Source organism: Anolis carolinensis, chromosome 2, assembly GCF_035594765.1.
Source record: "Anolis carolinensis isolate JA03-04 chromosome 2, rAnoCar3.1.pri, whole genome shotgun sequence".
Taxonomy (NCBI): Eukaryota; Metazoa; Chordata; class Lepidosauria; order Squamata; family Dactyloidae; genus Anolis; species Anolis carolinensis.
In genome coordinates, this window is record NC_085842.1 from 181,266,177 (window position 1) to 181,293,982 (window position 27,806).

Here is a 27,806-nt window from a genome sequence, read left to right on the forward strand (position 1 = left end):
TTACTCATTCAGTCACCTCCGGCTTTTTTTGACCTCATGGACCAGCCCACGCCAGAGCTCCCTGTCAGCCATTGCCGCCATAAGCAGCTTCTTCATGGCCAAGCCAATCACTTCAAGGATACCATCCATTCATTTATCTAGCCCTTGGTCGGGCCCTCTTCCTTTTTCCTTCCGTTTTCCCCAGTGTCATTATCTTCTCCAAGCTTTCCTGTCTTCTCATTATGTGCCAAAGTACTTCATCTCTGTCTTTAAAATCCTTCCCTCCAGTGAGCAGTCAGGCTTTATTTCCTGGAGTATGGACTGGTTTGATCTTCTTGTGCTCCAAGGCACTCTCAGGATTTTCCTCCAACACCACAGTTCAAATGTGTCTATCTTCCTTCGCTCAGCCTTCCTTATGGTCCAACTCTCGCATCCCCAGGTTACTACGGGGAATACAATTGCTGTAACTATGCAGACCTACGTTGTCAGTGTGATGTCTCTTCACTATTTTCTCGAGATTGACCATTGCTTTCCTCCCAAGAAGTAAACCTCTTCTGATTTCCCAACTGCAGTCTGCATCTGCAGTAATCTTCGCGCCTAAAAATATTGAGTCTATCTCTCCCTCCATGTTTTCTCCCTCTATTTGCCACTTATCAATCAGTCTGGTTGCTATTATTTATTATTTATTTCATACATTTGAATCCCGCCCTTCTCATCCCGGGGAGGGGGGGGGGGGGGACTCAGGGCGGCTTCACAACCACCAATCATTAGATGCCAAAACAACAATTACTGTATAGAAAAAAATTACAATTAAAACAGATAATTAAAACATCAACTATAAAACATCATTTAAAAATTGCACAAGTCTAGGTCATAGTCCAGGATCTGACCATTATCAGACACATAAATCCTTATTATTATTGCTGTGTTTGCTGCTCGAATGTCTGGTCCTACAGCCATGTTTTGCGTTTTTCCAAAAGGACAGAAGGGAGGGGACCACCAGGTAGGGAGTTCCAGACAAGGGGCCACCACTGAGAAGGCCCCACCAATAGCGCTTTGAAGGTGGAGGGATCGAGAGCAGGGCCTCCCCTATCTTAATATCCAAGGTAGATCATAGAGGGAGATATGTTCAGACAACTATGCTGGGCCAGAACCGTTTAGGGCTTTATGGGCCAAAACCAGCACTTTGAATTGTGCTCGGTAGCAGACTGGCAGCCAGTGGAGCTGGCATAACAAGGGAGTTGTGTGCTCCCTGTACACCACTCCAGTGAACAATCTGGCTGCCACCTGTTGGACTAGTTGAAGCTTCCAAACATTCTTCAAAAGTAACACCATGTGTTGCAATAGCCTATTTGGGATGTAACAAGAGCATGGACCACTGTGGCCAAGTCAGGTTTCCCAAGATACGGGCACAACTGGCGCACAGTTTTATCATGGTTTTCTGGATATTTAACACAGAGCATGGGAAATAAACAAGACAAACTCCAACTTTTAGCACAACACCACAGTTACAATGTCATAGGCATCACTGAAACCAGGTGGGATGACTCCCATCACTGAAATGTAGTCATTGAGGGCTACAACCTCTTTTACAGAAAAAGAACAAAAGGGAAAGGAGGGGGAATAGCCTTATATGTCAAAAAAGTTACATTGCAGAAGAGACACAAGACTGCAATCTGGGAAACCAACTTGAAAGCATCTGGATAAGAACCAAGGGAACCGGGACTCAAAAAGATCTCATCGTGGGTGTCTACTACAGACCCGAGCCAGGATGAAGAACTCGATGAAGCCTTCTGTCAGCAGTTGACCAAACAGGCACAAAGAAGAGATATAGTAGTCACAGGCAATTTCAACTATCCTGATATCTGCTGGAAAACAAACTCGGCCAAGAGAACAAAGACCAATAAATTCCTCACTTGCCTTGCAGACAGTTTTGTAGTGCACAAGGCAGAAGAGGCAACAAGGGGATCGGCCACTCTTGATCTCATCTTAACAAATGCAGAGGACCTGATCAATGCAGTTAAAGTAGTTAGATCCTTAGGAGCAAGTGACCATGTACGCCTACAGTTTGCCATACAAAGGAAGATTGAAACAAAGACAAGTCAAACACGCATTCTGGATTTTAGGAGAGCTGACTTCCAAAAAATGAAGGATATACTGAGCGGCATTCCATTGATGCCAGTGCTAAAAGACAAGGGAGTTAATGGATGGGAGTTTTTCAAAAGTGAAATACTCAAGGCGCAAATGCAAACAGTGCCAACAAAGAAAAAAAATAAGACAAGTGCAAAGAAGCCAGAATGGATATCCAAAGAACTTCTAACTGGGCTAAGACTCAAAAGAGACATGCACAAGAAGTGGAAAAAGGGAGAAATCACCAAAGAATAATTCAAATGAATAACCAACTCCTGTAGGGAAAAGGTTCACAAGGCTAAAGCGCAAAACGAGCTCAGGCTTGCCAGGGACATTAAAAACAATAAAAAGGCTTCTTGTTTACGTTGGTAGAAAAAGGAAAAACAAGGAGGCGATAGGGCCTCTGCGAGGAGAAGATGGGGTAATGCTGACAGGCGATAGGGAAAAGGCAGAACTACTTAATGCCTTCTTTGACTCAGTCTTCTCACAAAAAGAAAGCCGTCCTCAACCTCAGCAACATGGAATGAAGGATTAGGGGAAATCCAAACCCAAATAGGGAAATAAGTTGCCCAGGAACACCTGGCCACTTTAAACGAATTCAAGTCCCCAGAGCCGGATCAACTACATCCAAGAGTATTGAAGGAACTAGAGGAAGTTATTTCAGAACCACTGGCAATTATCTTTGAGAGTTCTTGGAGAACGGGAGAAGTCCCAGCAGATTGGAGGAGGGCAAATGTGGTCCCGATCTTTAAGAAGGGAAAAAAGGACAACTGAAACAATTACTGTCTTGTCAGCCTCACGTCGATACCAGGCAATATTCTGGAAAAGAGTTAAGGAACTGGTCTGCAAACATTTAGAAAGGAATGCAGTCATCGCTAATAGTCAACACATATTAATAAAAAACAAGTCATGCCAAACTAATCTCTTTTTTCAATAGAGTTACAAGTTGGATAGATGCAGGGAACGCCGTGGATGTAGCATATCTGGATTTGCCTTTGACAAGGTCCCCCACGACCTTCTGGCAAACAAACTAATCAAATGTGGACTAGGCAAAACTATGGTTAGGTGGATCTGTAATTGCCTAGGCTCCTGGAACATGGCCATACCACCCGGAAAACGCACAGCAACTCAGTGATTCTTGCCATGAAAGCATTCAACAACATGGATTTAATATTTGCAATTTCACATATCCACTCAAAGTCCAGTAACATATTTCTGCCAATACAGGCATCATACTAAAATATAGGCAAGGCATATACAATGTTCCCTCACTACTTTGCGGTTCACTTTTTGCGGATTCGCTGTTTTGCGGTTTTTGAACAAACTCTAAAAGACTATTATAAATCATAAAAAAATTACAATTTACAGCCTAAGGAAGGGAGGAAGGAGAAGCCAAAGGGAGAGAAAAGGAGCCTAAGCAGTAACGGGAGGAGATGATTTATCAACACACAATTGGTTGATAAAGACTTAAAATAATGTATAACTACTAAAATAATGTATAAATATTAAAATAGTGTCCCTACTTCGCGGATTTTCACTTATTGCGGGTGATCCTGGAAGCTAACCCCAGCGATAATTGAAGGAACACTGTATGTCTGTTTCACATGCCTTGTCCAAAGATCTTAAAAGTGATAAATAGAAACAGTCTTGTGGGAGCTTTACGATAGCACATTTATTACAAGCATTGCTTTGTTGAGCTAGAGCTCAAGATTGTTCAATAAGAGGATACAAAGTCCTCTAGGCAATCGTGTAATGCGTCAGATGAAATAACTTTCTTATGATTATGCCTCCAGGTTTATTCATTTGAACTTTAAAAAAAAAGAAAAAAAAGAAATGTGTATCATGTCAGAATGGAGTTGAAAATACAGCTGTAATACATAAAAAACAACAAAGTAAAAAACTTGGCATTATACTAAATTTCCTTTGACCAGAATTTGGTCCCTTCTAGTGCCTCTGGTGTTGCTGTAAGGTCCTCCATTTTGCATGTGGCAGAGCTCAGCCCGCATTATAATTGGTGGTCTGTGATTTGCTCTTCCCACACTCGCATGTTGTGGCCCCATTTCCTAACATTGGCTCTGCATCTCATGGTATATTGTAAATTCTGCCCTGTGAAGTAAACAAAGAAGGCTTCTTCCCTGAAAAGTTTTCCAGTCTGAACTTTGGCTGCAAAGAGGGAGTATGTTGAAAGAAAGTTCAAGGAGAGGTTCTATGTTCGATTTTAGAACCAGATCCAGGCTGAGTGAAAACAATAACAAGCCAAAGGATGGTTGCCTAATAAAAGGCATATTATACCTTTCCTCTATGGAAAATGCTAGCCCTGCAACAAGGGCAATCTCGAAGATTAGATTAAAATATTTTAACCCAAAGAAATGATTTCTTTCAATCTAACTGTCAAACAGTTTAAAATTGCACAGACTGGCTAAAATAATGAGTGCTTTCCCAAAAGTCCTCTGCTCTTCATGAGTGACTACCAACAAGCTGGAGGACAAGGGTTGGATTCTCAGTTTGAGTTCTACCCTATATCGCCATTCCAAAATTTAACATTTTACAGGGATACAAACTAACAAAACATAGAAAATGGTCACTAATTTTTGCAGATTTTCTAATATTTGCAATTTATACACTTTTTAGACGTTCACTTTCTGTGTAAGAAAGAAGTCGATACGACTTAAGGGTGCATCTAGACTGATCAAAAAGCCTGAATTTCTGTTCCTGTTGTCCATTATCCACCCCACCCCAATTTTGAAAAATCATCTCAAAACATTTTTGTCAATACAAGTAGCATATACAAGTTATCTCAAAATGATTGTTTTGACCTCATGTGTAGAATAAGATTTTCACAAGTAGTATGTCAAATGTATCACAGATCAAAATGCAGGGATTTAGGTAGCTTACGGATAATTTCCCAGGATTATTAACAGATTCAGTACCTTAGGCAGTCATTTTTCCTTGTGTGTGAAGCCTATACACAGTATGTATGTGTGTGTGTGTATATATATATATACACACACGCACACACATATACATATATATACACAAAGAAAGAGAAAGGCAAAAACAAATTTACAAGTGAATGAAGCAAAAAGCCATCTGCAATATAGACCACTGAATATATACATGTGAAAAACAGTGTACACATGTACATAGTCTGTACTGAAAGAAATATATGAACGTTTCTTCTATATTTCATCTCATGACACCATAGTTTCCTGCTTTAAACAAAGCTTGAAAGGCTAAAATGGAAAAAAAAACAGGACATGTAGATGGCAGTAACACAATAGTGAAGAGACGCTGTCCTTCAACCTCCTCTAATGATACGCCTTCTTAAGAGAACTTCTTCAGAGCAGAACATGGGAGAAGGGTATCAGAGAACTCACCTGCAGCACAATCACTATTCCACTTAAAAGTGCAAAAAAGACTCTTTGAAGCTAAGCATTTGGGGGCAAGGCACACTTCGGTTGTGTCTCTGTGATGCTATTTCCTTGATAGAAAAACAGCTGATATGATTCTCCGGTGCTCACTGGTTCCCTTCCCTGGAGAACTTTTTGGCTACAGCACTTGTCATAACTGGAGAGGATTTCCAGAGCTGTAGTTGGAAAGCAACTCTTAGGAGTGTAATTCATTGCCTCTTGTACTCCACTGCTTAAAAGTGGCTGCTTCATCCTGCCCAACTCTGTGAGATATTAAAATTACAGTACCTTTAATATGAATCTTAAAATTCCTCTGACTGACAGCAAGAGCCAAATCTTAATTGTAACTGCTTCCTACTAACTAAGGAATTGAACCCAAAAGCAAATGATCCCAAAACACAACAAAGATCCATGTAAGGTCCATCCTCATTCACTGAATGAGACTGAACCTGCCACAGCATCATGTTTTCCTGTCAGAAACAGACGCTGAGAGAAATAAAATATGTTGACTGGATCTGGATATTAATTCTTCCATATTATGAGGGAAAGGAAAAACAACAGAGGGCTCTAGTTTTGTGTATCACCTTGCTCCACTCCCAAGTAATGCAATACAGTATGTATTTCCTCCTTTTCCTATTACAAAAGAAATCATCCACAAAGGCTTGCAAAGTTATTTACTGATTTGTTGGCTGTATACTGTTAACAATAACACAGTACACATAAAACGAGCAAAAATTATCTTGGTCACGTTCAGTTCTAAGACAATATTACTGATATTACAAAGAACATTTCTGTAGGAATCAGTTGCATTCTGCACCAAGTACTAATTATGTATCACTATCTCCTGCTAGGAAACCACCCATAGAAATGTCTACCCAACATGGCCTTGGAATGACAGGCCTGAGAGAGGAACGCCAAGTAGGGTAGGTGCCAGACACAACAGTAGGTGACAACCAATTCAGGTAAGACATACACTACTTGGTCCACATACATTTGCCAGGAGATTTTCAGGCTTAGTTAATATGCAAGTAGATTAAGAATGGCATATTATTTGTGGGGAAAGGTGTTGGAATGTAACCAGAAATATTTTTAAAGCTACATTTGAACTCAGAATAAGATCAGCCCACAGGTGGGATGTTAACAGTGGCATATTGATAGAAATCAAAAATGGGAAATCAGAGGATTCCTTAGTCACAAAGGGAAAAATTCTGCTGCCAGAAAAACAACAGTCACATTTCCTCAAACCCATTTTTCATGTTTCTGTCACTGCACCCTTCTACCTAAAACCAGACAATTTTATCAGTTGGCAAAGGTGCTCTTCACAGCTGCTATAATCTTCTTTGCGCTGATACCAAAAAGATCCAGGAGCTCCTCTGGTTTTCCACTCCGTGGTACTCCTGACACAGCCAGGCTCTGGACTAAGATACTAGGTTCTCCAGAGACAGCTGATGCCACTGCATCACCAATACCTCCTAGAGAGACAAGAGAGAACAGCTGATTTCAGTTAGGAACTTTCTACACAGCAAGCTTGGGTTAACTGTATCATAGATATGCCATTGTCAATTCGACTCTGGTCAAGTATTATTATTGCTAATGTCCGAACGTATCTCCCTCTATGAACCACCTCGGAGGTTAAGTTCTTCTGGGGAGGCCCTGCTCTCGGTCCCACCTCCTTCACAGGTGCAGTTGGTGGGGACGAGAGACAGGGCCTTCTCAGTGGTGGCCCCTTGGCTGAGGAACTCCCCCCCCCCAGCAAAATAAGATCAGCCCCCTCCCTCCTGACCTTCAGAAAGAAAAACGTGGATGTGGGACCAAGCATTTGAACAGTAATTTTTTCAGTGTAATAAGTGAATACGGAATAGTGCAAAGATGGCTGGAACGGCCTCAGACTTTGATTTTGGATTACGTGGTTTTTAATAATTGGTTTTATATTGAGTTTAGATATTTTTAACTTTTTAGTTTTAATATATATGTTTACTTCATTTGTATGTTTGTGTGGCATCGAATTGTTGCCTATTGTAAGCCGCTCTGAGTCCCCTTTGGAGTGAGAAGGGCGGGGTATAAATATAGTAAATAAAATAAATACAGTAGAGTCTCGCTTATCCAACATTCTGTATTATCCAACGCAGTCTGCATCCCACCCGGATCCACAGATGTTTCTCTAGGCAGCAACGTGTAGCAGGCCAGCACACCCAACAACAACACAGGTTCAGCCACGCTCCCAAACAAGTGGCAGACTTGTATATTTGATATTTTGGTGCTTAATTTGTAAAATCATAATGTAATTTGACGTTTAATAGGCTTTTCCTTAATCCCGCCTTATTATCCTACATTTTTGCTTATCCAACGTTCTGCCGGCCCGTTTATGTTGGATAAGCGAGACTCTACTGTAAATGTATTAGTATAACCATCAATGTACAGTGTTGCACAATCATAAGACAACAAAGCAGACAGCCTGTCTTTCAAAACCATATTTTTGATTACTCTTTGATATGTAATCCCCAAACTTCAGGAAAACTTGCCTCTTTCTTTCGGCTGTAGCTTAAAAGCAACATAGAGTCATAATTCATTACAGGCACATCACTAACATCTTTCCTGGGAGAAACATATCTAGCCATTATCAACTTAAGATCAACCCTATGTGGGTTTAGATTTATGGGGACGTAAATGAATGTGGAAACTCTAATGTAATTGACCCGTGAGTAATAAACTAACTAGTATCCAATCGTGAGTCAGACCAAACCTGCAGTTTATAGGCCAATATAGGTGAATGTTTGTAATATATACCATACTTTTTTACTCTACATAAAAAGCAAAACCTTTGTGTATACTCTGTTGGGAGCTTGAAAGAGCATGGCAACACCTACTTGTAGCTACACCTGCTCAACTGGCAGTTGTGGAAACAAAATACTTCTGGACCAAAACGCAAAATATGACAGAATTTAGTGAGGCTAGTTCTCTTCACAAGCACGTTGGCCTATGGTCACAAAACCAGTCAGCTTCACCCAGTCCTGTCTGAAACAACTACACGGCTTACCTTCTTTATAATGGTCCTCAACAGTAATGATCCGGCCTCCTGTAGCTCTGGCATTGGAAATTATGGTGTTAGCATCCAAGGGCTTGATGGTAAAGGGGTCAATTACCCGGATATGAATGCCTAGGAGAAAGAAAAACACCAATGAAGGATACAGCAAGGAGCTGCAAGGGTAGGGATCAGGGTTAAACCAGTACCCAATGTCCAGTGATATTTGTAACCTATAAGATTCCTGCAGTCTGTTACCTTGTTTTGCCAGCTCATCAGCAGCTTTAAGGGCTTCATGAAGCGTAACACCTGCTCCAATAACTGTCACCTTGTCAGCATCATTCTTACGCACAACCTATGAAAGATAGATAAGGGAAACTGCATTTGCAGACCCACCAACATACCACAGGAACAACTTAACTATCTAAACAATAGCTATTCCCTAATGTAAAGCAAAATATTCTTCAATTCAAGGAGAAAGATAGAATTCAACTTAAGATTAAATACTTTCCTCAGAAGATGAGCTGTAAATGAAAACCATTTTGTTTAATTCATCTACTGGGTGAATTTATAAGCTAAGTTCTAGGCCCTCATGTGGAACACAAGACATTGAATAACATGCGCAAAAGGCATAAATCCAAGATGCTTCCCAGCTTTACTTGCTCCAGTAACAAAGTGTTACAAATGTTATACTTTTGCTTCCTGGTATGGTTTTGTGCTGAAGGCCAGGGCAGCTTTAAAAAAACAGATTTATTTAGGATTTATTGGGCTCAAACACAGTATTCCTTGTGCCATCCAAAACACTGTACAAATGCCCCATTTAGGCCACATACTGTTTCAGATTCTGCCTGAATACAACCCAACATTCTTCTCCAGAAGCTTTATACAAGATCCTATGCGTTATCTCTACAGCTGGAAACAAGAGAAATCTGACTCCAAGTTTAGCTGGAAAGATCAAATGGCTGTGGAGTGCCTTTAACCTCTCAGTAATTTCATTATTATTTGCCCAAGTAATGTCAGTACTCTGCCATCTAGTGGTCAACATACATCATTATTCAATAGTTTTTTTTGGCAGGTTCTGAATTTGTGGGTTTGGCAAACTGACTGACTTTTAGACTTTGCTGCAGAATATGATAATACCATATTACTGGCCAGAAGAGTTTACTAAACTGGCTCTAATGTCTATCTACCACCTGCTAGATACGACTTTGTTGGGACCATGTCCTAAATAAGAGTGTGGTTAAAATAATAATATAAATAAAAGCTAAGCTTATAATTGAAATAAAAATCTAGTGATGCCACACTTGTCCATGTACATTTAGGATCACAGTTGCTCAAAAAAGAAGTATTGGACATTATATGTTATGTCCTTCCAATTCCATGTTCAAAGAGCCCTGGAGAACATGTTCTTCAATTATAACGCTCAACTTTTTCTTGTGTAGGACAGATTATAGTCCTTTACCTTGGCATGGCCAATCTCAAACTTTTCTTCCTGGGAGTACAGGGTGGGAGTCTCTGGACGGCTGGTTCGAATGAAGCATATCCCCTGAGAAGCAACAAAACACAGTTCAGAGGACAAGCACAACACCAAACATAGCACTGAAATCCCATGGCAATACACATCCTAGGAGAATAGGTGACATATTAAATATAAAGGGCTCTGTAAACACCAAAATTATATGGACACTAGCTGTGCCCGGCCACGCGATGCTGTGGCTTAGTCTGGTGGTGTTGGTCAGTCTACATTAGGTTGTATTTATGCTGTGACCTCCACCTTCTTTATACTCACATTAGTAGTAGTATTTGAAGTCTGTTACCTTGTTCAATTTTTGTGTTGATTGATAATTGCTTGAGATCCCTGTTCTCTTTGGTTTGTTGTTAGTTGTAATGTCTGATTCTGCTGAGTGCGGTTTATATTTTTATTGTGGTACAATAGTCTTTCTTTTGTTTTGCCTGTGTAGATGTTTATTATTATTGTTGTTGTTGTGGTCATGAAGGTTGGATAAGTTGAATGCTACTGTATTGTTTTTTGGAGGCCCAGTGTAGCACTGACTGGCCTCTCAGCCTCAGTGCCTGGCTGCTTCTTGCCTGTGATGGTGTTGATTCTTGTTGTTGTTGTCATTGTTATTATTGTAATTGTTTTTTTTTTGGAGGCCAAGTGTGAATGTAGGGATTGGGGAAGTGTTGGCGTTGTTGTGAGTTTTGTGGGTCCGGATTGTGGTTTTGTGGTGTGGTTGTGTTGTTACAACTGAGAGGCAAGGCTTTTGTGTTGTGTTGCCAAGTTTTGTATTTCTGGGGCATTTAGTTGTGTTGTTATAGTCACGATGCACTGTTGTGAGTTATGTGGGTCCGGATTGTGGTTTTGTGGTGTGGTTGTGTTGTTACAATCAGGAGGGAATGCTTTTGTGTTGTGTTGCCAAGTTTTGTATTTCTGGGGCGTTTAGTTGTGTTGTTATAGTCACGATGCGTTGTTGTGAGTTTTATGGGTCCAGATTGTGGTTTTGTGGTGTGGTTGTGTTATTACAACCGGGAGGCAAGGCTTTTGCATTGTGTTGTCAAGTTTTATATTTCTGGGGCGTTTAGTTGTGTGCCAAGTTTCGTATTTCTGGGGCGTTTAGTTGTGTTGTTATAGTCATGATGCGTTGTTGTGAGTTTTATGGGTCCGGATTGAGGTTTTGTGGTGTGGTTGTGTTGTTACAACCTGGAGGGAAGGCTTTTGCGTTGTGTTGTTAAGTTTTATATTTCTGGGGCGTTTAGTTGTGTGCCAAGTTTCGTATTTCTGGGGCGTTTAGTTGTGTTGTTATAGTCACGATGCGTTGTTGTGAGTTTTATGGGTCCGGATTGTGGTTTTGTGGTGTGGTTGTGTTGTTACAACCTGGAGGGAAGGCTTTTGCATTGTGTTGCCAAGTTTCGTATTTCTGGGGCGTTTAGTTGTGTTGTTATAGTCACGATGCGTTGTTGTGAGTTTTGTGGGTCCTGTGTGGTTTTGTGGTGTGGTTGTGTTGTTACAACTGGGAGGCAAGGCTTTTGCATTGTGTTGCCAAGTTTTGTATTTCTGGGGCGTTTAGTTGTGTTCTTATCGCATGATGCGTTGTTGTGAGTTTTGTGGGTCTGGATTGTGGTTTTGTGGTGTGGTTGTGTTGTTGTAACCTGGAGGCAAGCCTTTTGTATTGTGTTGCCAAATTTCGTATTTCTGGGATGTTTAGTTTTGTTGTTATAGTCACTGCGCAAACAACTTTATCATTTTATATATATAGATTGGAGGTCACATGGAAAGCATAGCAGAATAACATGCTTCAAGCAGTGTTCACTTAAAGCATTCTTAGTGGGGTTACTAATCACAAAATGATTCTCAAATATAAAAGCAAGAAACTAAAATAAAATAAAAACTGAAAGCCTGCATAGGATTATCTCAGAAGCTGCTTTCAAATGTGAAGTGCCCTTACTTTCTGGGAGGTAGCGAAGTAGCTCTTTTATACACCTACCTTGGTATTGGCAGCCAAGCAGACAGCATGTTCAGTGGAAACAGCATCACTTGGGTAGAACACAGTGCAGCCTGGAATGGTTCTGAACATGGCTATGTCTTCCAAGGCCATCTGAGAAGGTCCATCCTCACCTAGTGAGGAAGACAAACAGGGAAGAGAAAACCACATAACTCATAACCACAGGTCAAGGCAGGGAACAGCAACATATTAAAATATAGCATGGATCATCTGTTAAAAATACATAGCACACTTACCAGTTAAAACATTGGTAAAAAAATCAATGCATATTAAAAAAATAATATATAATTTAAAATTCTTAATTTAAAAGTCACCTGGATAGGCCCACCGGAAGAGACAGGTCTTTACTGCTGTTTTAAATTCATACAGTATATATTCAGCTGTTGAATCGCTACAGCCTGATGGCAACCCACTCATAGGGTTTCCTTGGCAAGATTATTTAGAGGTTTACCTTTGTGATCCTCAGAATGTGTGGCTTGCCCAAAGTCAACCGGTGGGTGGGTGGGGGTGGTATTCATGTCTGAGTGGAGATTTGAACCCTGGTTTCCCAGAGTCCTAGCCCAAACATTTGAATCACTAAACCAGACAGGTACAAAGTAGAAAGGACTCTTCTCATTCTAATAGGAGTAGCTATGAAACATTCTAAAACTACATTTTCTACATCAATAAGTCCCCAGATGTTTATGGATGTCTCCTATCATACTTCGGAAGTGGATATGTTGGATTGGGCTATGGAACTTGCAGTCCAAAAGCAAGTGCATCCAACATTTTATTATGGCCCGAGAAGAGAACTGACTTCCTGAAAAGAGAACTGACCAAATTTAATCGACTATCTGTGGTTCTGATTTGTTGTTATATATCTTCAATTAGACTAGAGTGTACAGCAATCATCTCATAGGGTTTTCTTGATAATATTTAGAAAGGGTTTTCCATTGATTATATCCTATGACTTTTTTCGTGTCAGGAGCAACTTGAGTCGCTTCTGGAGAGAATTGGCCGTCTGCAAGGACGTTGCCCAGGGGACGCCCAGATGTTTTGATGTTTTTACCATCCTTGTGGGAGGCTTCTCTCATGTCCCCGCATGGAGCTGGAGCTGATAGAGGGAGCTCATCCATGCTCTCCGTGGGTGGAATTCGAACCTGGCAGCCTTCAGGTCAGCAACCCAACCTTCAAGTCACAAGGCTTTAATCCACTACGCCACCGGAGGCTCCATCCTATGACTAAGAAAATGAGACTTGTTTAAGGCTACCCAGTAGGCTTCTATGGGTAAATGAAGATTTAAATCTTAGTCTCCAAGAGACCAAGTCCAACATGGAAATCACTACACAATGCTTTTACCTGTCAATATTAAAGTAAACATACAATATGGGATTTATTTTAATGGTTCAAAGCCATGTCTCCAGAAATGTGCTTGGGCTCCATGCAGATTTACTCTACACAGCTGCTCAACTAATTTAGACCAGTGCTTCTCAGACTATCTGATGTAGAGGGCTTCCTATTATTGATAAAGAGGGCTAGATCATTTGGGTAATTTTTTTTCTTTCTTTCTTGGATCAGCATGGTCCAGGGATCAGCATTTTGAGTACCACAATTTCAGACGGTAAATCAGATGAAAGAGACTGGAAGGGGAACAAAGCAGATTCCTCAACACACATAAACCTGGCTGGGGTATAGAAGGAAGGACTCACTCAAAGAAAACAAAAATCATGTTGGGGGACTGAATATCAAGCTTGCTATAAATATAACTAACAAAACACAGGTGCTATACATTAGGCCATACATACCAATAGAAACTCCACTGTGCGACCCACAAAGGTTTATATTTGTTTGGGAAATGGCTCCCATCCTGATCTGGTCAAATGCCCGTGTAAAAAAAGCAGCGAAGGTGCTGGCAAATGCAATGGTACGGTTCCTAGCAGCACAGCCCAGGGCTACACTGACCTGCAACACAAAATAATGTATTCTTATTTAAAACAAACAAATCACCCACTACAGACAGAATTCAAATTTTGAAACTCACCATATTCTGCTCAGCAATAAAGCACTCTATATAGCGTTCAGGATGAGCTTGCTTGAAGAGTTCAGAAAAAGTAGAGTTCTTAGTATCACCATCCAGGGCTACCACATGGGAGTTAGCATTTCCTAACTTTGCCAGTGCTAAACCATAGGCTTTCCGGGTGGCCACCTGGGGAGATAAAGGAAGCCACCTTCAATTACACTGCATGACACTTGTAATTTGCCACAGAGCAGTAGGTGAAGACTGCATTTCTATATACAAATTTGGTTTTGGTTGTTATGCAGTTTTTCCTAAGTTGTATAAAACATACTTAATTTGCATATTGTTCTGGATTCTGTTCAAGATTTAAACTGGGAGGGGCTGTCATCAGACTGGAATTATGAAGGTGTGAAGAGAACTCATGGGGGACTGAATAATCACAGTGAACTTGACAGCCATTTTTGGCCACTGGACACATTTGGTAGCTGCAGATTGCTAAAATAACAAAAACAAAAAATTGTCTATTTCTGCATATTGAACAATAGGTTTTCTAATGTTAAACCTATTTAAAAAGGGAATTGCTGTTCATGGACGTTTCCAGGAAACGCCATTCACACTATCTCATGACCAGACCCCCCAAAAGGCCTTCCAGCAACTCTAGAAGGATCAGGGCTCTAAAAATAATCATGGGAAGGAAGAATTGCAGTATCGGGGCCAAACTTTATCCACTCTAGATGAAAAATATGTAGAGAAAGAGAGAGAGTTAGACTTGGGTCTGCAAGGCAAAATACTCAGGTACTTGGCCATTCTTCTTTTTCGTAACCAAAACTCCCAAAGCATTGCTTTTTACAAGGAGGAAGCAAACACGCAAACATTAGTAAACATACATACATGCACACATATATACGAGGAAGTTGGGAATTGAAGAGCTCTTTCTGGTATGCAAGCAATGACAAAAATTGTCCAGAAAAGGTGCAAATTGTTAATGTAATAACAACATTTGAGGCTGAATCTGGAGTAACTGACCTTTTCCCCAATTTTGAAAGCAGGAGGAGAGGGCATCTTGATATCCTTATAGCTGATTTCTGGTACATCTTGAGCAGGCGGTTGGATAGAAAAGACTTTATTAGTCTGGATTTGGCTCTGAATAGAATTGAGGACAGACTCCACTTTGTCCTTTGGTATGGGCTTTCCATGCCAGTTGTCAGCATCTTCCACACCTGAGACAAAGAACATTTAGCAGGTACTATCAGGTAATGCCAATGCAAGCCCTCTTCTATATCACCACCACTCACCACCCTTATGACCAAGGACCCACATTTACCTGAGATTCCTCGTCCTTTGAAAGTTTTGGCCACAATAGCTGTAGGCTTCCCTTTCTGTTGACTTGCTTGCCACAGGGCCCGGCAGAGTTCTTCAACATTATGACCATCCACAACATAGGTATTCCATCTAGAATAAAACGGTATGGTTGATACTAGAAGCAGGCTCCTTGCCAGAACAAGGGAAAAGCCATTGGCAGTACTTACCCAAAGGCTTCACAGCGTTTGCGGTACATATCGGTGTCATGCTTTAGTGGTGCTGCTTCACTCTGCCCTAGCCGGTTGACATCAAAGACGGCCACCAGATTATCCAGTTTATAATGAAATCCAAACTGAAGGGCTTCCCACACAGATCCCTCCGATGATTCACCATCACCCATCAAGCAGTACACTCGATAACTGAGAAAGGGTACATCAAATCAGAGTTCACTAAAGCAAAGGAGAAAAAGATAGGTCCCTCCCACAAACCATATTGTCTTTTCTTAACATTGCTGAACTTTGTTTGAAAGTCAACACAAGAAGTATAGAATGTAATCAGGTCTTTTCAAGCCTGGTTGTTTGGCTTGGTACTTTGATATGGCCTAAGGGCTAATCAATAAAATGTTCTTCTTAACACAAGAAGTGGGTAGCATTTCCCCCCAATATTTTAATTAATTTTTTGACAATACAAAACACACAAAAAGAAACTTATAACTAACCTTTTTTCTTCCACTTTGTATCCAATGAGTGTTTACTTCTGCTTGTTTTAACATTTACAAGTGAATATCACAACATTTTATGTCTCCAAACCTGTACATAAAGTCTTTCCCTTTCCCTCAAATTGATAAAATGATTTCTATTCTTCTTATCCATCAACAACACTGTTAATTTGTCAATTTCTACTGTAATTTCCACATATTAACTATGTAGGCCAACATGTTCCCCCTACCTCTCAAAATTGCCCACTCTTTGCAGATTTGCTAGTAGCAGCTCACCTGGCTTTATCAAAGTATTTGCCTGTATAGGCCATTCCACAGGCCGCTCCCAGGCCCTGTCCCAGCGAACCAGTGGCCACATCCACAAAAGGCAGCCTCTGTAAAGAGAAGGTACGCCATCATATGTTAGCCATTTCACAGATTACATTCAAAGAAACCTGTTGTTTTTCCTCCACATATGAGGATACAATTCACATCTCTTGCTATATGAATGCATGGAATATTTTAGTATTCCACCTCAGCAACATACATATGAACCTACCTAAGTAACTGAACCAGTATTCAAGACCTATTGCTGCAATATCTAGTTTACAAAGTAATTTTTCAGAGTGGAATGAGACCCATTTCACTAATTGACTATGGTTCTTCATCAGTGAGTCACTGTAATGCATAAGAAAAATAGGACTGCTCTGGTAACTTTGGTATTCTACTAATCATTTTTGAGCATCAGTTGCTCATCATGAACAAGCAATATCAGTACTACCATGACATTAAAGTTCTACTTTTCTGATATCTCCTGATCTTCAAAATAGCTTACAGTCATCAATAACATCCTCAAACTATGATTAAAATGTACAAAACCAGTTAATAGTATTAGTAAGACATATAAACTGTAACCAAAAAATAATCAATCCATGTAAGCACCAATCATTGTATCTAAGTAGCAACTTCCTTTCTATGTGCATTTCATCCAGCACAATTCCAAGACAGTAACATAACACAGACTTATAAATGATGAGCAGGGTCATTTGTCAAAGACTTCACAGTTTGGAAGTGCTGCTCTAAGCAAAGCATTTACCGGGGTTGGGTGACCTTCCAAATCACAGTCTATTTTCCTTAGTTTCAGGAGCTCTGGCTCTTTGATGTAACCAGCTTCAGCCCACGCAGCATAGAGCACTGGAGCAGCATGGCCCTGTCAGAAAAAAGCAGGTATTAACATCATGAAGATTATAGCTCAGGCAACGAAGCCCTCCCCAAGGCACCCTTGGCAACCTCTCAACTACCCTTTTCCTGGCAAAATGGGAGGAATTAACTCTCCTGGAAGTCTTGAGGAGTAAATATTTACCATTTGTACAGATCACCACTTATTCACACATTGATTAATAATAATACTGTAATAATAAAAATAAACATTTTTATTTATACCCCTCCCCATCTCCCAGAAAGGACTCGGGATGGCTTACAACATAAGTAAATACAATGAATAATATATGCAAAGTAAAAATAAACCAGGTAATAACATGACAAATCAATATAAAGACAAAACAAAAAACAATAGGCAGTATGAAACATTAGTTAACATTTAAAAAATCAAAAGTAAAAATGGACATCCAACATTTCTGGTTTTACTTCATTTGGGAGGACATTTTGACAATTTTATGTGGACGATGGCCTCATTAAAGCTGCTTACTCCAGTCTATTTGGTTTCTAGAGTAAATGTTTGAGGCCAAATACTATAGGAAAACCAACCAAGCTGCATTGAAGGATTTACAGTGTTCCCTCACTACTTCGCGGTTCACTTTTTGCGAATTCGCTGTTTTGCGGTTTTTCAATAAACTGTAAAAGACTATTATAAATCATTAAAAATTACAATTTACAGCCTAAGGGAGGAAGGAAGAAGGAGAAGCCAAAGGGAGAAAGGAGCCCAAGTGGCAACAGGAGGAGGAGGAGGAAATTTATCAACACACAATTGGTTGATAAAGACTTAAAATAGTGTATAACTACTAAAATAATGTATAAATATTAAAATAAATAGTGTCCCTACTTCGCAGATTTTCACACTGCGGGTGATCCTGGAACCTAACCCCCGCAATAAGTGAGAGAACACTGTGTAGAGATTGAGAGGTCCCCAAATGATCTGTCTTGCCCCATCTTCAAGAATTGGAAACCTGTATAAGTAGTAAGCACACTGGATGCTCTCTGGTCCAAAATGCAAGTCCCATTTCCAAGCTCTTTCCCTCCCTCATTCAGAGAAAATCTCCCCCATACGTGTACCCACCTTGGAGAGCACAAAGCGGTCATTGCTGGGGTGGCCTGGCTCCTGGGGCTTGTAGCGCATGGTATGGAAGAACAGCACAGACATGATCTCTGCAGCACTGCAGCATGATGTTGGATGGCTGCAGGGAGAAAAGGCAAACAAACCAGGATGGTCCATGAGAGCAGCAACAGGCAGTCAGAAACGGGAGACCAGAGGCTGGAAAGAGCCCCACTCAACCCACTGCTAACGGGGATTCTCCGAACCCAGAATTCACAGCAAAGTAGAAAACTGCAAAGTCCTCTTATCAAAGGGTCAGGAATTACTCTCCGGAAGTGATTGAAGAAACAAAGATTCCCATCTACAGGTTGCTAACTGGGGCTGGCTGCCACAAGTGACAACCCCCCTGTTGCAGCAGCTTCACTGGCTGTGGACAGAATCCAGAGTTCTGGTTATGACCTTTAAGCCCCTAGATGGCTCAAGTCCAGGGAATTTGGCTGACTGCATCTCCTTGTACAAACCTGCCTGGGCCCCCGAGTTCTTCAGGAGAAGTCCTTATCTTGGTCCCACCTCCCTCTCAAGCTCAATTGGCGGAAAGGAGAGAGAAAACCTTCCTTCTCAGTAGCTGCCCTTTCAACTCTGGAACTCCCTTTTTCCCAGGGAAGCCAGAATTGCCCCTATCCTGCTGTCCTTCCAGTGGCAGGCTAAAACCTTTTTATTCATGCAGGTTTTTAAAGAAGTAAGTTTCTAAGATAAAGTCAGGGGGTGCTGTGGTTTTTAGTTTGAATATGTTTTTATGGATTTTAACTCATTTAAAAATACCAATGATATTTAATTTTGTTTTAATTTTTTATATTTGTAGATTTTAAATTGTATTGTAAACTGCTTTGAGTCTTCTTGTGGAGAGAAAAAGCGGGATATAAACACAATAATATAATAATACACAGTTTGAAATCTCATTATATTGTATATTGCATATTTGTATATTTTAGATTGTATGTTGGTGCTTTTATGTTAAGCCACCTTGAGTCTCCTGCAGGAAAGATAAAGCGTGGTATAAATAATAATAATTATATGGGTTGCTGTGAGTTTTATGGGCTGTATGGCCCTGTTCCAGAAGCATTTTGTCTTAACGTTTCGTCCACATCTATGGCAGGCATCCTCTGAGGTTGTGAGGTGTTGGGAACTAGGCAAGTGGGGTTTATATATCTGTGGAATATTCAGGGTGGGGGAAAGAATTCTTATTTGCCTAAGGCAAGTGTGAATGTTTCAATTGGCCAGCTTGATTAGCACTGAATAGCCTGTCAGCTTCAAAGCCTGGCTGTTTCCTGCCTGGGGGAATCCATTGTTGGGAGGTGTTGACTGGCCCTGATTGATTCATGTCAGGGATGCCCCTGTCAATGCTAATCAAACTGGCCACTTGCAATATTCACACTTGCCTCGGGCAGACAAGAGTTCCTTCTCCCACCCTGAATATTCCACAGATATAAACCCCATTTACCTAGTTTCCAACACCTCACAACCTTTGAGGATGCCTGCCATAGATGTGGGCGAAATGTCAGGAGGGGCTGCTTCTGAAACAGGGCCATACGGCCCATAAAACTCACAGCAACCCAGTGATTTCGGCCATGAAAGCCTTCGACAACACAATAATTATATGATCAGGATTGACTCAAATAATGCAGTTTAACTGCAGTGAACTGCCTTGTATGAGTCTACAGGCCCTTCCAGATAGGCCCTACATCCCAGGATCTGATCCCAGGTTTTCTACTTTAAACTATTTTAATTGAGTCTCCACTTTCAGATAATCTGGGATCAGATCCTGGGATATAGGGCCTGTCTGGAAGGGCCCTATGGCTCCCTATAACCTAGGATCTGATCCCAGATTATTTTTATCCCTATCTGGCAGTGGAGACCCATATAATCCAGTTTAAAACAGATAATCTGGGATCAGATCCTAAGGGCCCTTCCACACAGCTGAGTAAAATCTCTTTTTTTTTTGTTTGAACCGGGATATATGGCAGTGTGGACTCAGATAACCTAGTTCAAAGCAGATATTATGGGATTTTCTCCCTTGATATTCTGTGTAGAAGGGCCCTGAGATATAGGGCAGTGTAGAAGAGGCCTACACTGCATTTAATGGGGATGATATGGAAGTGCAGAGATGGGGCCCAAGTATGAGAAGGATCCCACGCTTTATTCCCGTCCAGGGATGAGGAGGCGGCAAGCGGGCCTTTCCAATGAATGGATGGATGAATGGAAGTCCATTCTCCTCCTTCTGCAGTGATACTCCGGACTCACTCCGGGAAACACTGCCTGACCCCCGAGAGAGAGGAGAGGAAACCCCGACAGAAAAGGAGGAGAGCAGGCAGGCCCATCCCATGGCGGCTCACCCGGAGTTGGAGGCGCAGGTGGCGCGGATGGAGTGGAGGCGGAGGCGGTTGGCTGCGTCCCGGAGGGCTTGCAGGCTCTTCTCCTCGGGCTTCGGAAAGTTGCTGGCCATCTCGCCTCGGTGCTCTCTCACCACTCAAGCCAGCCAGTCGAGCCTGCAAGCTTTTTTGATCCGGGCTCCAGCCGCCAGAGGAAGTGAGGTCACAGAGGGGGGGGGGGGGAGGCGAGCACGTGTGGCCTAAGGCTTGCGCAAGGCCTGCGCGCTTTGCAGGCGGGCTACTGCTGTCTTGCCTGCGGTTGGGCCGCGCCGCCTCATATGATGCTAGCCAGCCATCCCGCAGCCAGCCTTTCCCAGCGCCATCGGGGCGTGCCTTGCAATGCTTCTCCTCCTGTCCCTGGAATCAAGACCCGACCCTGACCTCGTTACAACAAATGAGAGTCCCCTTAGAAGCGATGGCGCGCAGAAATGTTCTTTTTTTCCTTGCCAGAGGTCTCAGCTCCAGCGCCATTTTAAAAGGGCAACAGAAAGAAATAAAACCACCCCCATCCCTCGTGGGCTGCTTCGTGGAACAAATAGCACTCCCTTTGTTGCCCTTGCATTATCAGAACCGATGAACCTTTATTGATGCACTCTGCTTCCATTGAGGAACCAAGATTTTATCCCATTGATACTGTCCCAGAGAAGTTTCTCTTCTCCCACACTCAACTTGCTCTTCTGCCCATTCAAAAGGGCAAGCAACACTACCCGGTTCATTGACTGCTTATTTAACTGCATATCTTTGGATTTCAAAGAGCAGCAAAGCGCACCTGAATTGCTGGGCCCAGGCCTCAAATCCCTAGGCAGCTGGGAATGTGGGGAATTCCTTTTCTGTTCTCCTCTGGCAGCGGATCAGGCCTGCTCTTGAGGCTTGGCGCAGCCTGAGGTCAAGGGGACCACTGGCAGGAAGCCCAGGGTGTCACTTTGGCAGGAGACTGATTGACAGCTGCAGGGCAACAAGCCTGGCTGCCGTCTCATCTGACTGCTTCACCGGCCATCGTTTCTTTTCGCTATAGCTTTCCCCTTGCGTTAGACTATAGAATAAGTTATTATTATTATTATTTCATTTCTATCCCTCTTTTCTCCCATGGGTGGGATTCAAAGCAGCGTACAACATATAAAATTCATACAAATACATCCGACTACAATACATAATCAGTTAAAACATCATATCCCGATATAAAAACCCCAATTAACATATCAAAACAATTTTAAAATGTGCAGCAAGCACCATATAAATATATCCATAACCTCCGGCCATTGAAGTTATTTGTCAAATATTACCAAAATATATATCAGACTGGCAGTGCCTATTATTCGTCTGGGAAGACCTGGCTCCACAGAAAGTTTTTTTGCTTTGGTTGGTGCACTGGGACTCTATTCTCACACCTCTCCCTGGATCATTGTCTGCTTAAATTCACCCAAACATAGGGCAAAGGGAAATTATTTATGAATGGCCATCAAGAGTGTCGAAAGTAACAATGTATGTGTTTCATCCATACCTCACAACCTCTGAGGATGCCTGCCATAGATGTGGGTGAAACGTCAGGAGAGAATACTTCTAGAACATGGCCACACAGCCCGAAAGACGTACAACAACCCTATGTGTTTCACTAAAATTCTTTGGTGCCACCAGTACTACTGAAAAGATCAGGAACTGAGTAAGAGCCACACTGAATGGCACTACAGTTTACTTGCAAATGGTTCCATTATTTCAGTTTGGTTTACCCCAAAAATGGTTTACCCCAGGCAGCGTTCTTGCACCAACCTTGTTTAACATCTTTACTAACGCTCAGCCACAACCACCACTCACAAAGAGCTTTATATATGCTGATGACCTTGGCCTAAGGCTTTGAAACAGTCAAAATCCAACTTACTAATGCCTTGAAAGATCTCTTCAGCACAAGGCCCCACTCACACAACACAATTTTTGTGCTGTGTTTCCATGTTAACTGCCACAGCAACATCCTATAGAATCCTGAGGTTTACAGTTTAGGGAAGGGATATTTAGAATTGTCAGCTAGAGAGGTCTTTTAGGGTCTCTGACCAAACTAAAAACCCCACAGTTCTATTGGATGAAGCCTGGGAAGGACTCAAAATAACATAATTTGCAGTGTGAAAGAGCCGTAAGCCTTACATCATCCTCACCTATGATGAAGGGCCAAAGATGTAAAAGATGTAAAAATACTCATCTTAATCCAAAGTCAAAAGCAGGAGGCCCCTTTTCTGTGGAAAGGGCGAGGAAGGACACCATGAAAGTTGGATCTTCAAACTGCAAAAGAACTATTTATTGCGAGCTTAGCAATGTGACAAACACATGCATACATGCAATCAAAGGATTTGTCCAATTTTCAAAAGGGTTGCAAGGGTTTTTATCACTTCCACAGAAAATGGTAAGCATATCCTTATTGGCTTACAAAGATCATTTACCCCATTCGTCTATTGTTGGCTACATCACAAACATCTTAACCATCATGCAATTCCATTGGTTTTCTATGCTGTAACAACATGTGACTCTTTAGACAATGGTGCTTTCATGTTATTGAGCCTGATCTCAGTACCTCCTTATCTTCCTCTTGTTACAAGTATAGGTTCGAAACCGTATGAGAATCTAGGGAGTAGTGGGTAACCGGTTCTGACTTGATGTATTGTTATTATTGAAAGTAACGTTTTTTCTCTGTCATTGGAGGTATCTCTGAAAATTCTCTTTTTGAACCCATGTCCCCCTCAATGACATGGTGCAACATAGGAAAATGCTTCATAAAGTATACCTTTTCATCCGGGACTGTGATTTTACAAAAACTGTCCAAACCCTCCTAGAAAACCGCAGCTTCTATGTCGAGTTTCAAGGCAGGAAAGGTAGATGGAGGAGGCAAAATAATGGTTTACCCTAAGGTAGTGTTCTTGCATCGACCTTGTTTAACATCTTTACTAACAATCAACCACAACCACCACTCACAAAGAGTTTTATATATGCTGATGACCTTGGCCTAACAACACAAGCAAAAGAAACAGTTGAAAGCCAACTTACGAATGCCTTGAAAGATCTCTCCAGCTACAACAAAGAGAATCACCTGAAGCCTAGCCCTGCCAAGACACAAGAGTGCACTTTCCACCTACGGATGTGTGAAGCCAATAGGAAATTGAATGTTACCTGGGAAGGCCAAGAGTTTGGACATTGTTTCCATCCTAAATATCTTGGTGTCACCTTAGATCGAACACTAACATATAGGAAACACTTCATGAACACCAAGCATGAAGTAGCTGCGCTGCACACAATCACATTCTGTGGAAACTTACTGGCAGCACATGGGGTGCAGACCCAAAATTAATACGAACATCAGCCCTGGCCTTGTCTTACTCAACTGCTGAGTATGCCAGTCCTGTTTGGCACAAGTCTGTCTATGCAAAGTAGGTGAACGTAGCATTGAACGGAGCATGCAGAATAATCACAGGATGTCTTAAACCTACACCTGTTGAAGTTGAGCTAGCTGGCATTGCCCCCCTCTACCTAAAAGAATCCTCTACCTTGTGTGACTGTGGAGCAGACCAGACAACTCCGCATCTGTATGCTTGTCTGCAGTGTCCTGCCTCATGTACAGAGGAAGAATTGAGGCTACAGAAAATGCGATCACTGTTGCCTGTTTTTGGTCAAAAGATATTTAGCCACTTGTGCTCCTTCTATTTTTATCAGTTTTATACTAATTTATGAAATGCTTTTGATACGAAATAAATAAACTAAAATCCTTTGGTGCCACCAGTAGTATTGAAAAGATCAGGCACTATAGTTTACTAGCAAATGGCTCCTTTATTTCAGTTTGGTTCAGTGATGCTTTCTATTGGACTGCGACCTTTGCTGGAAAAGTGGAAAAGTGGAGCAATGGTTGATGAGGATTGTTTTTACTGTTTCTTTTTATTAGTCTGTTGTAACAAAAGCACCAGAGAGTTTTATGGGGTCTTAAGACTTTGGCATATCGTTGTTTGGACTCCATCCCACTTCAGATGCCTGGAGTGTTGCCTAAGCTGGCAGATATTTATTGGTATAGACAAATCTGGGTGAAAAGGGAACTGAAATGCAAATGGTGCAAACTGATGGTTGCAATCGCTGAGATATAGCAATTGGAGGTAACACAACATGCATTCTAAAATACATAAGAAGATTAAGACATACATTTCAGGAGAGGCTTTGTCCCATTCAAGTTACAAAAAGGAATTTAGCCTGTAGGCTGGAACTGCAATCATGCAGTCTTTAAGATATTGGTGAAAATCTCGGTCTGTCCTAGTTGGCATCATCATCAGATGATGAGGAAGAATAGTTGTAATCCAATGGCTTCTGAAGGAGAGGTCTATGTAGCAACACAGACATTTCTTCATATGAGCTGATTTACACATGTTGTGACTAAATGATTAGTTTGACTGTTTCCCAAGGTCAATACCTTTATTTTTGAGGTTCAAAACCATTATTTAATGGGGCAGTCAAAATGCACTGTTCAGCTATTTTGTCTTTTCTTCCTTTTAATCTCACCCAATTTTAACTGATAGTTTTGCTGATATCTTTTCTGAACTTTACACTGTTTGTTTTATGTTTTTAAGAGTCTTGTTGTTCTCCGTTTTCAACATTAGCTATTTTTGTAAGTAATGCTTTTTTTGTTGAAAAGGATCATATTGAATACAGGTTAAATGAAATGGGCTTCTGAATGAGGTCATAATGGTTGAGAAGTTTAAAAAAGGTGTACAGTATTGTTAGGCAACTTGCCACCAAACAAATTCTTCACTTCAAAAACCCTCTTGAGCAAAGCTGAGCACTGTGCAGATGTGTTGGACTTCATCCCTTAACATCCCTTGCTGATATGCTGCTTAGGGTCAGCTAATGGGTTACACATTGATAGATGTTTTCCATAGTCTCTTCAGCCTGTGGTTGTCATATCTAACAGATAAAGAAGGAACAATGTGGTTGGTTCTTCAGCATTATGCACTCTCTGCTTAGACCGTTCCTTACACAGTATGTCACTTATTGTCCAAATCTGTTTAGTCACCTCCCTCGTTGGTAAAACATAGTCCCATTTCTAGTGCTGCTAAACACAGCCCCTTTAGCATCTCTATCAGGATAAACTAATGTTTTATTTGGCCCTGCAGAACTGGGTGGATGCCACACTTTGGAAAAAAAATAGAAATCACACGGAAATTCATAGTTTCTTCCTGCATTTATCCTGCTAGAGGAAATTGGTCTTATACAGTGACAGTACTGTATGAACTGGCCCTTAGGACTATCTGTACTCATTTAGTGCTGATCCACTTGTCCTAATGCCCATTGCCCAGATATGGGCTGAACCAGGTTACATGTAGTATGGCTGCACAATGAACATTTTTAGGTGGGTTATAATAAAATGAAACCAAACAACAAGCTTTTCTCCTGCCTGCTGATTCTCTTTCTTTAAACATACTCTGTTCCTTCAGATGAATTGATGCCTGTTCTCAGAGCTAGGCAGAGGATGAAGAAGTGGTCAGGAAAGTCAAGGAAAGAACTTAAGGAACTGGAGAGGATGCTTACCTCTAAACTGCCTTTTCATCTATGAACTCAAATAAATTTTCTATGCCTGCCGATGTAGCTACATAGACACAGAATGACCCATTTGTGTGAGACAACAAAGAAGAGCAGATTGTTTACCAATAACTGTGGTTCTTTCCATGCTTTTTTTGTTAATTTATTCATATTAGTCACTCTATGCCTTTTCATTTACATCTTCAGGCACAGAATGATCCTTTTGGGTGAATCACAGGAAACACAAAGAAGATAGGCTATTTACCCTCTGGCCTGCTTTCCTCTCACATTGTCAATAGAAAACAAATGGGGTGGGGGGAGGACGGTTAGCCACGATATACCATTATACATCCATTCCAGCCCACAGTGGTGCATGATTTTAGAATAGGTTTTGTAATTGCTCGAAAAGCTAGATATAGGCAACATTCACATTTCTGTTTAGGGAAAATAATTCACATGCAGAACAAAAAGAAAATGCATATTGTATTACAGGCATCTGTACATGTCTATGTAGAAATGTGAATTTATTGAACCCGATGTTTTGAATAAGCCACGTTACCTCATGGTATTTGATTGACTGAATAGAAGTCCTTCTTCAGAGGCAATATGTAATATGAACTGTATGCAATAATATACCATTTATATCGAATGTAATCAGAACACACACACAAATTTTCCTAATGAAAGACTACAAATCAACTATTAAAAGCGGCACTATTTGAAGGTTTTATAAGACTTGCTTAGATCATGTACATGAAGCACTCTGACCATAAACAATTAATCAATGACAAACACTGTCAATAAAAATGACTTGGCAGCAATTAATTGCTGCATCACGGATTCACAACTCAGCTATTTTCTGGATAATGGCTTCTAGGGGTTGAGAAAGCAACTTAGATAGATTAGACTTGCATATCTATGTGAAGGCCTGGAGATTGTTTTTAATGAGGGAGGTTCATTAATACTGTCCAGCTTTGAGTGGGCAATTATATTCCACCCGGATTTCTTGAGTTATGTATGGAAAGGTGGACACTGCTCCTGCCTCTTTTGCTTATATGCACTGAGTGGGCTCCATATATTTCATCTCCTTAGAGGCTTGCATTTATTACTCCTATTTATAAAACAGGTAAAAGATCAGGACCTGCTAATTACAGACCAGTTGAGTGTTTAAATATTGTTATGAAGTTGTATGCTAGTCAATTTCTAGACCAGGGGTGGGAAAGAGGCCAACTTTAATCCATGTAGTCCCAATTTGTAGACCCTGAATCCCCACATAACACCCAGGTTGCCGTACAATGGCTGAAAACCCCTGCAAAATGCAGTTGTTTGACTGCCTTAACCACCCAAAGCACTCAAAATATGTGTGAAAAGATATCAGAAATTAAACCAGAAGCAATCTGGCGTCACCTCTAGTTGTGTTTATAAATGTGTATATATCTTCAGGTCACCTGATTTATGACACCCCATGAGTTTCATTAGGTTTTCTAAGTCCAAAGAGGTGATGAGCAGAGCTTATTTGCTATGA

At 41.2% G+C, this 27,806-nt stretch overlaps 1 protein-coding gene across 1 annotated transcript; it reads right to left on the reverse strand.

Moving 5' to 3' along the window:
* Positions 1-6,178: 6,178 nt before the first annotated feature.
* On the reverse strand, positions 6,179-20,912 carry tktl1 (transketolase like 1). The gene is made up of 14 exons (XM_003216904.4): positions 20,705-20,912; positions 18,336-18,453; positions 17,136-17,249; positions 16,337-16,434; positions 15,570-15,761; positions 15,365-15,492; positions 15,067-15,260; positions 14,065-14,229; positions 13,829-13,985; positions 12,027-12,157; positions 10,004-10,087; positions 8,800-8,896; positions 8,557-8,676; positions 6,179-6,991 (listed from the first exon to the last, which is right to left on the reverse strand). The coding sequence occupies exons 1-14, from the start codon at positions 20,812-20,814 to the stop codon at positions 6,819-6,821; spliced, it is 1,881 nt and encodes a 626-aa protein (XP_003216952.2). The 5' UTR covers positions 20,815-20,912; the 3' UTR covers positions 6,179-6,818.
* Positions 20,913-27,806: the final 6,894 nt, after the last annotated feature.

Excerpts from the sequence above, each read along its gene's own strand:
- tktl1 (XM_003216904.4), bottom strand. The coding sequence starts at position 20,814 with ATGGCCAGCAACTTTCCGAAGCCCGAGGAGAAGAGCCTGCAAGCCCTC. Across the intron at positions 18,454-20,704 it reads ACCTGCGCCTCCAACTCCGG|CCATCCAACATCATGCTGCA; the intron begins GTGAGCCGCCAT and ends TTCTCCCTGCAG. Across the intron at positions 13,986-14,064 it reads TTATTGCTGAGCAGAATATG|GTCAGTGTAGCCCTGGGCTG; the intron begins GTGAGTTTCAAA and ends TTTGTGTTGCAG.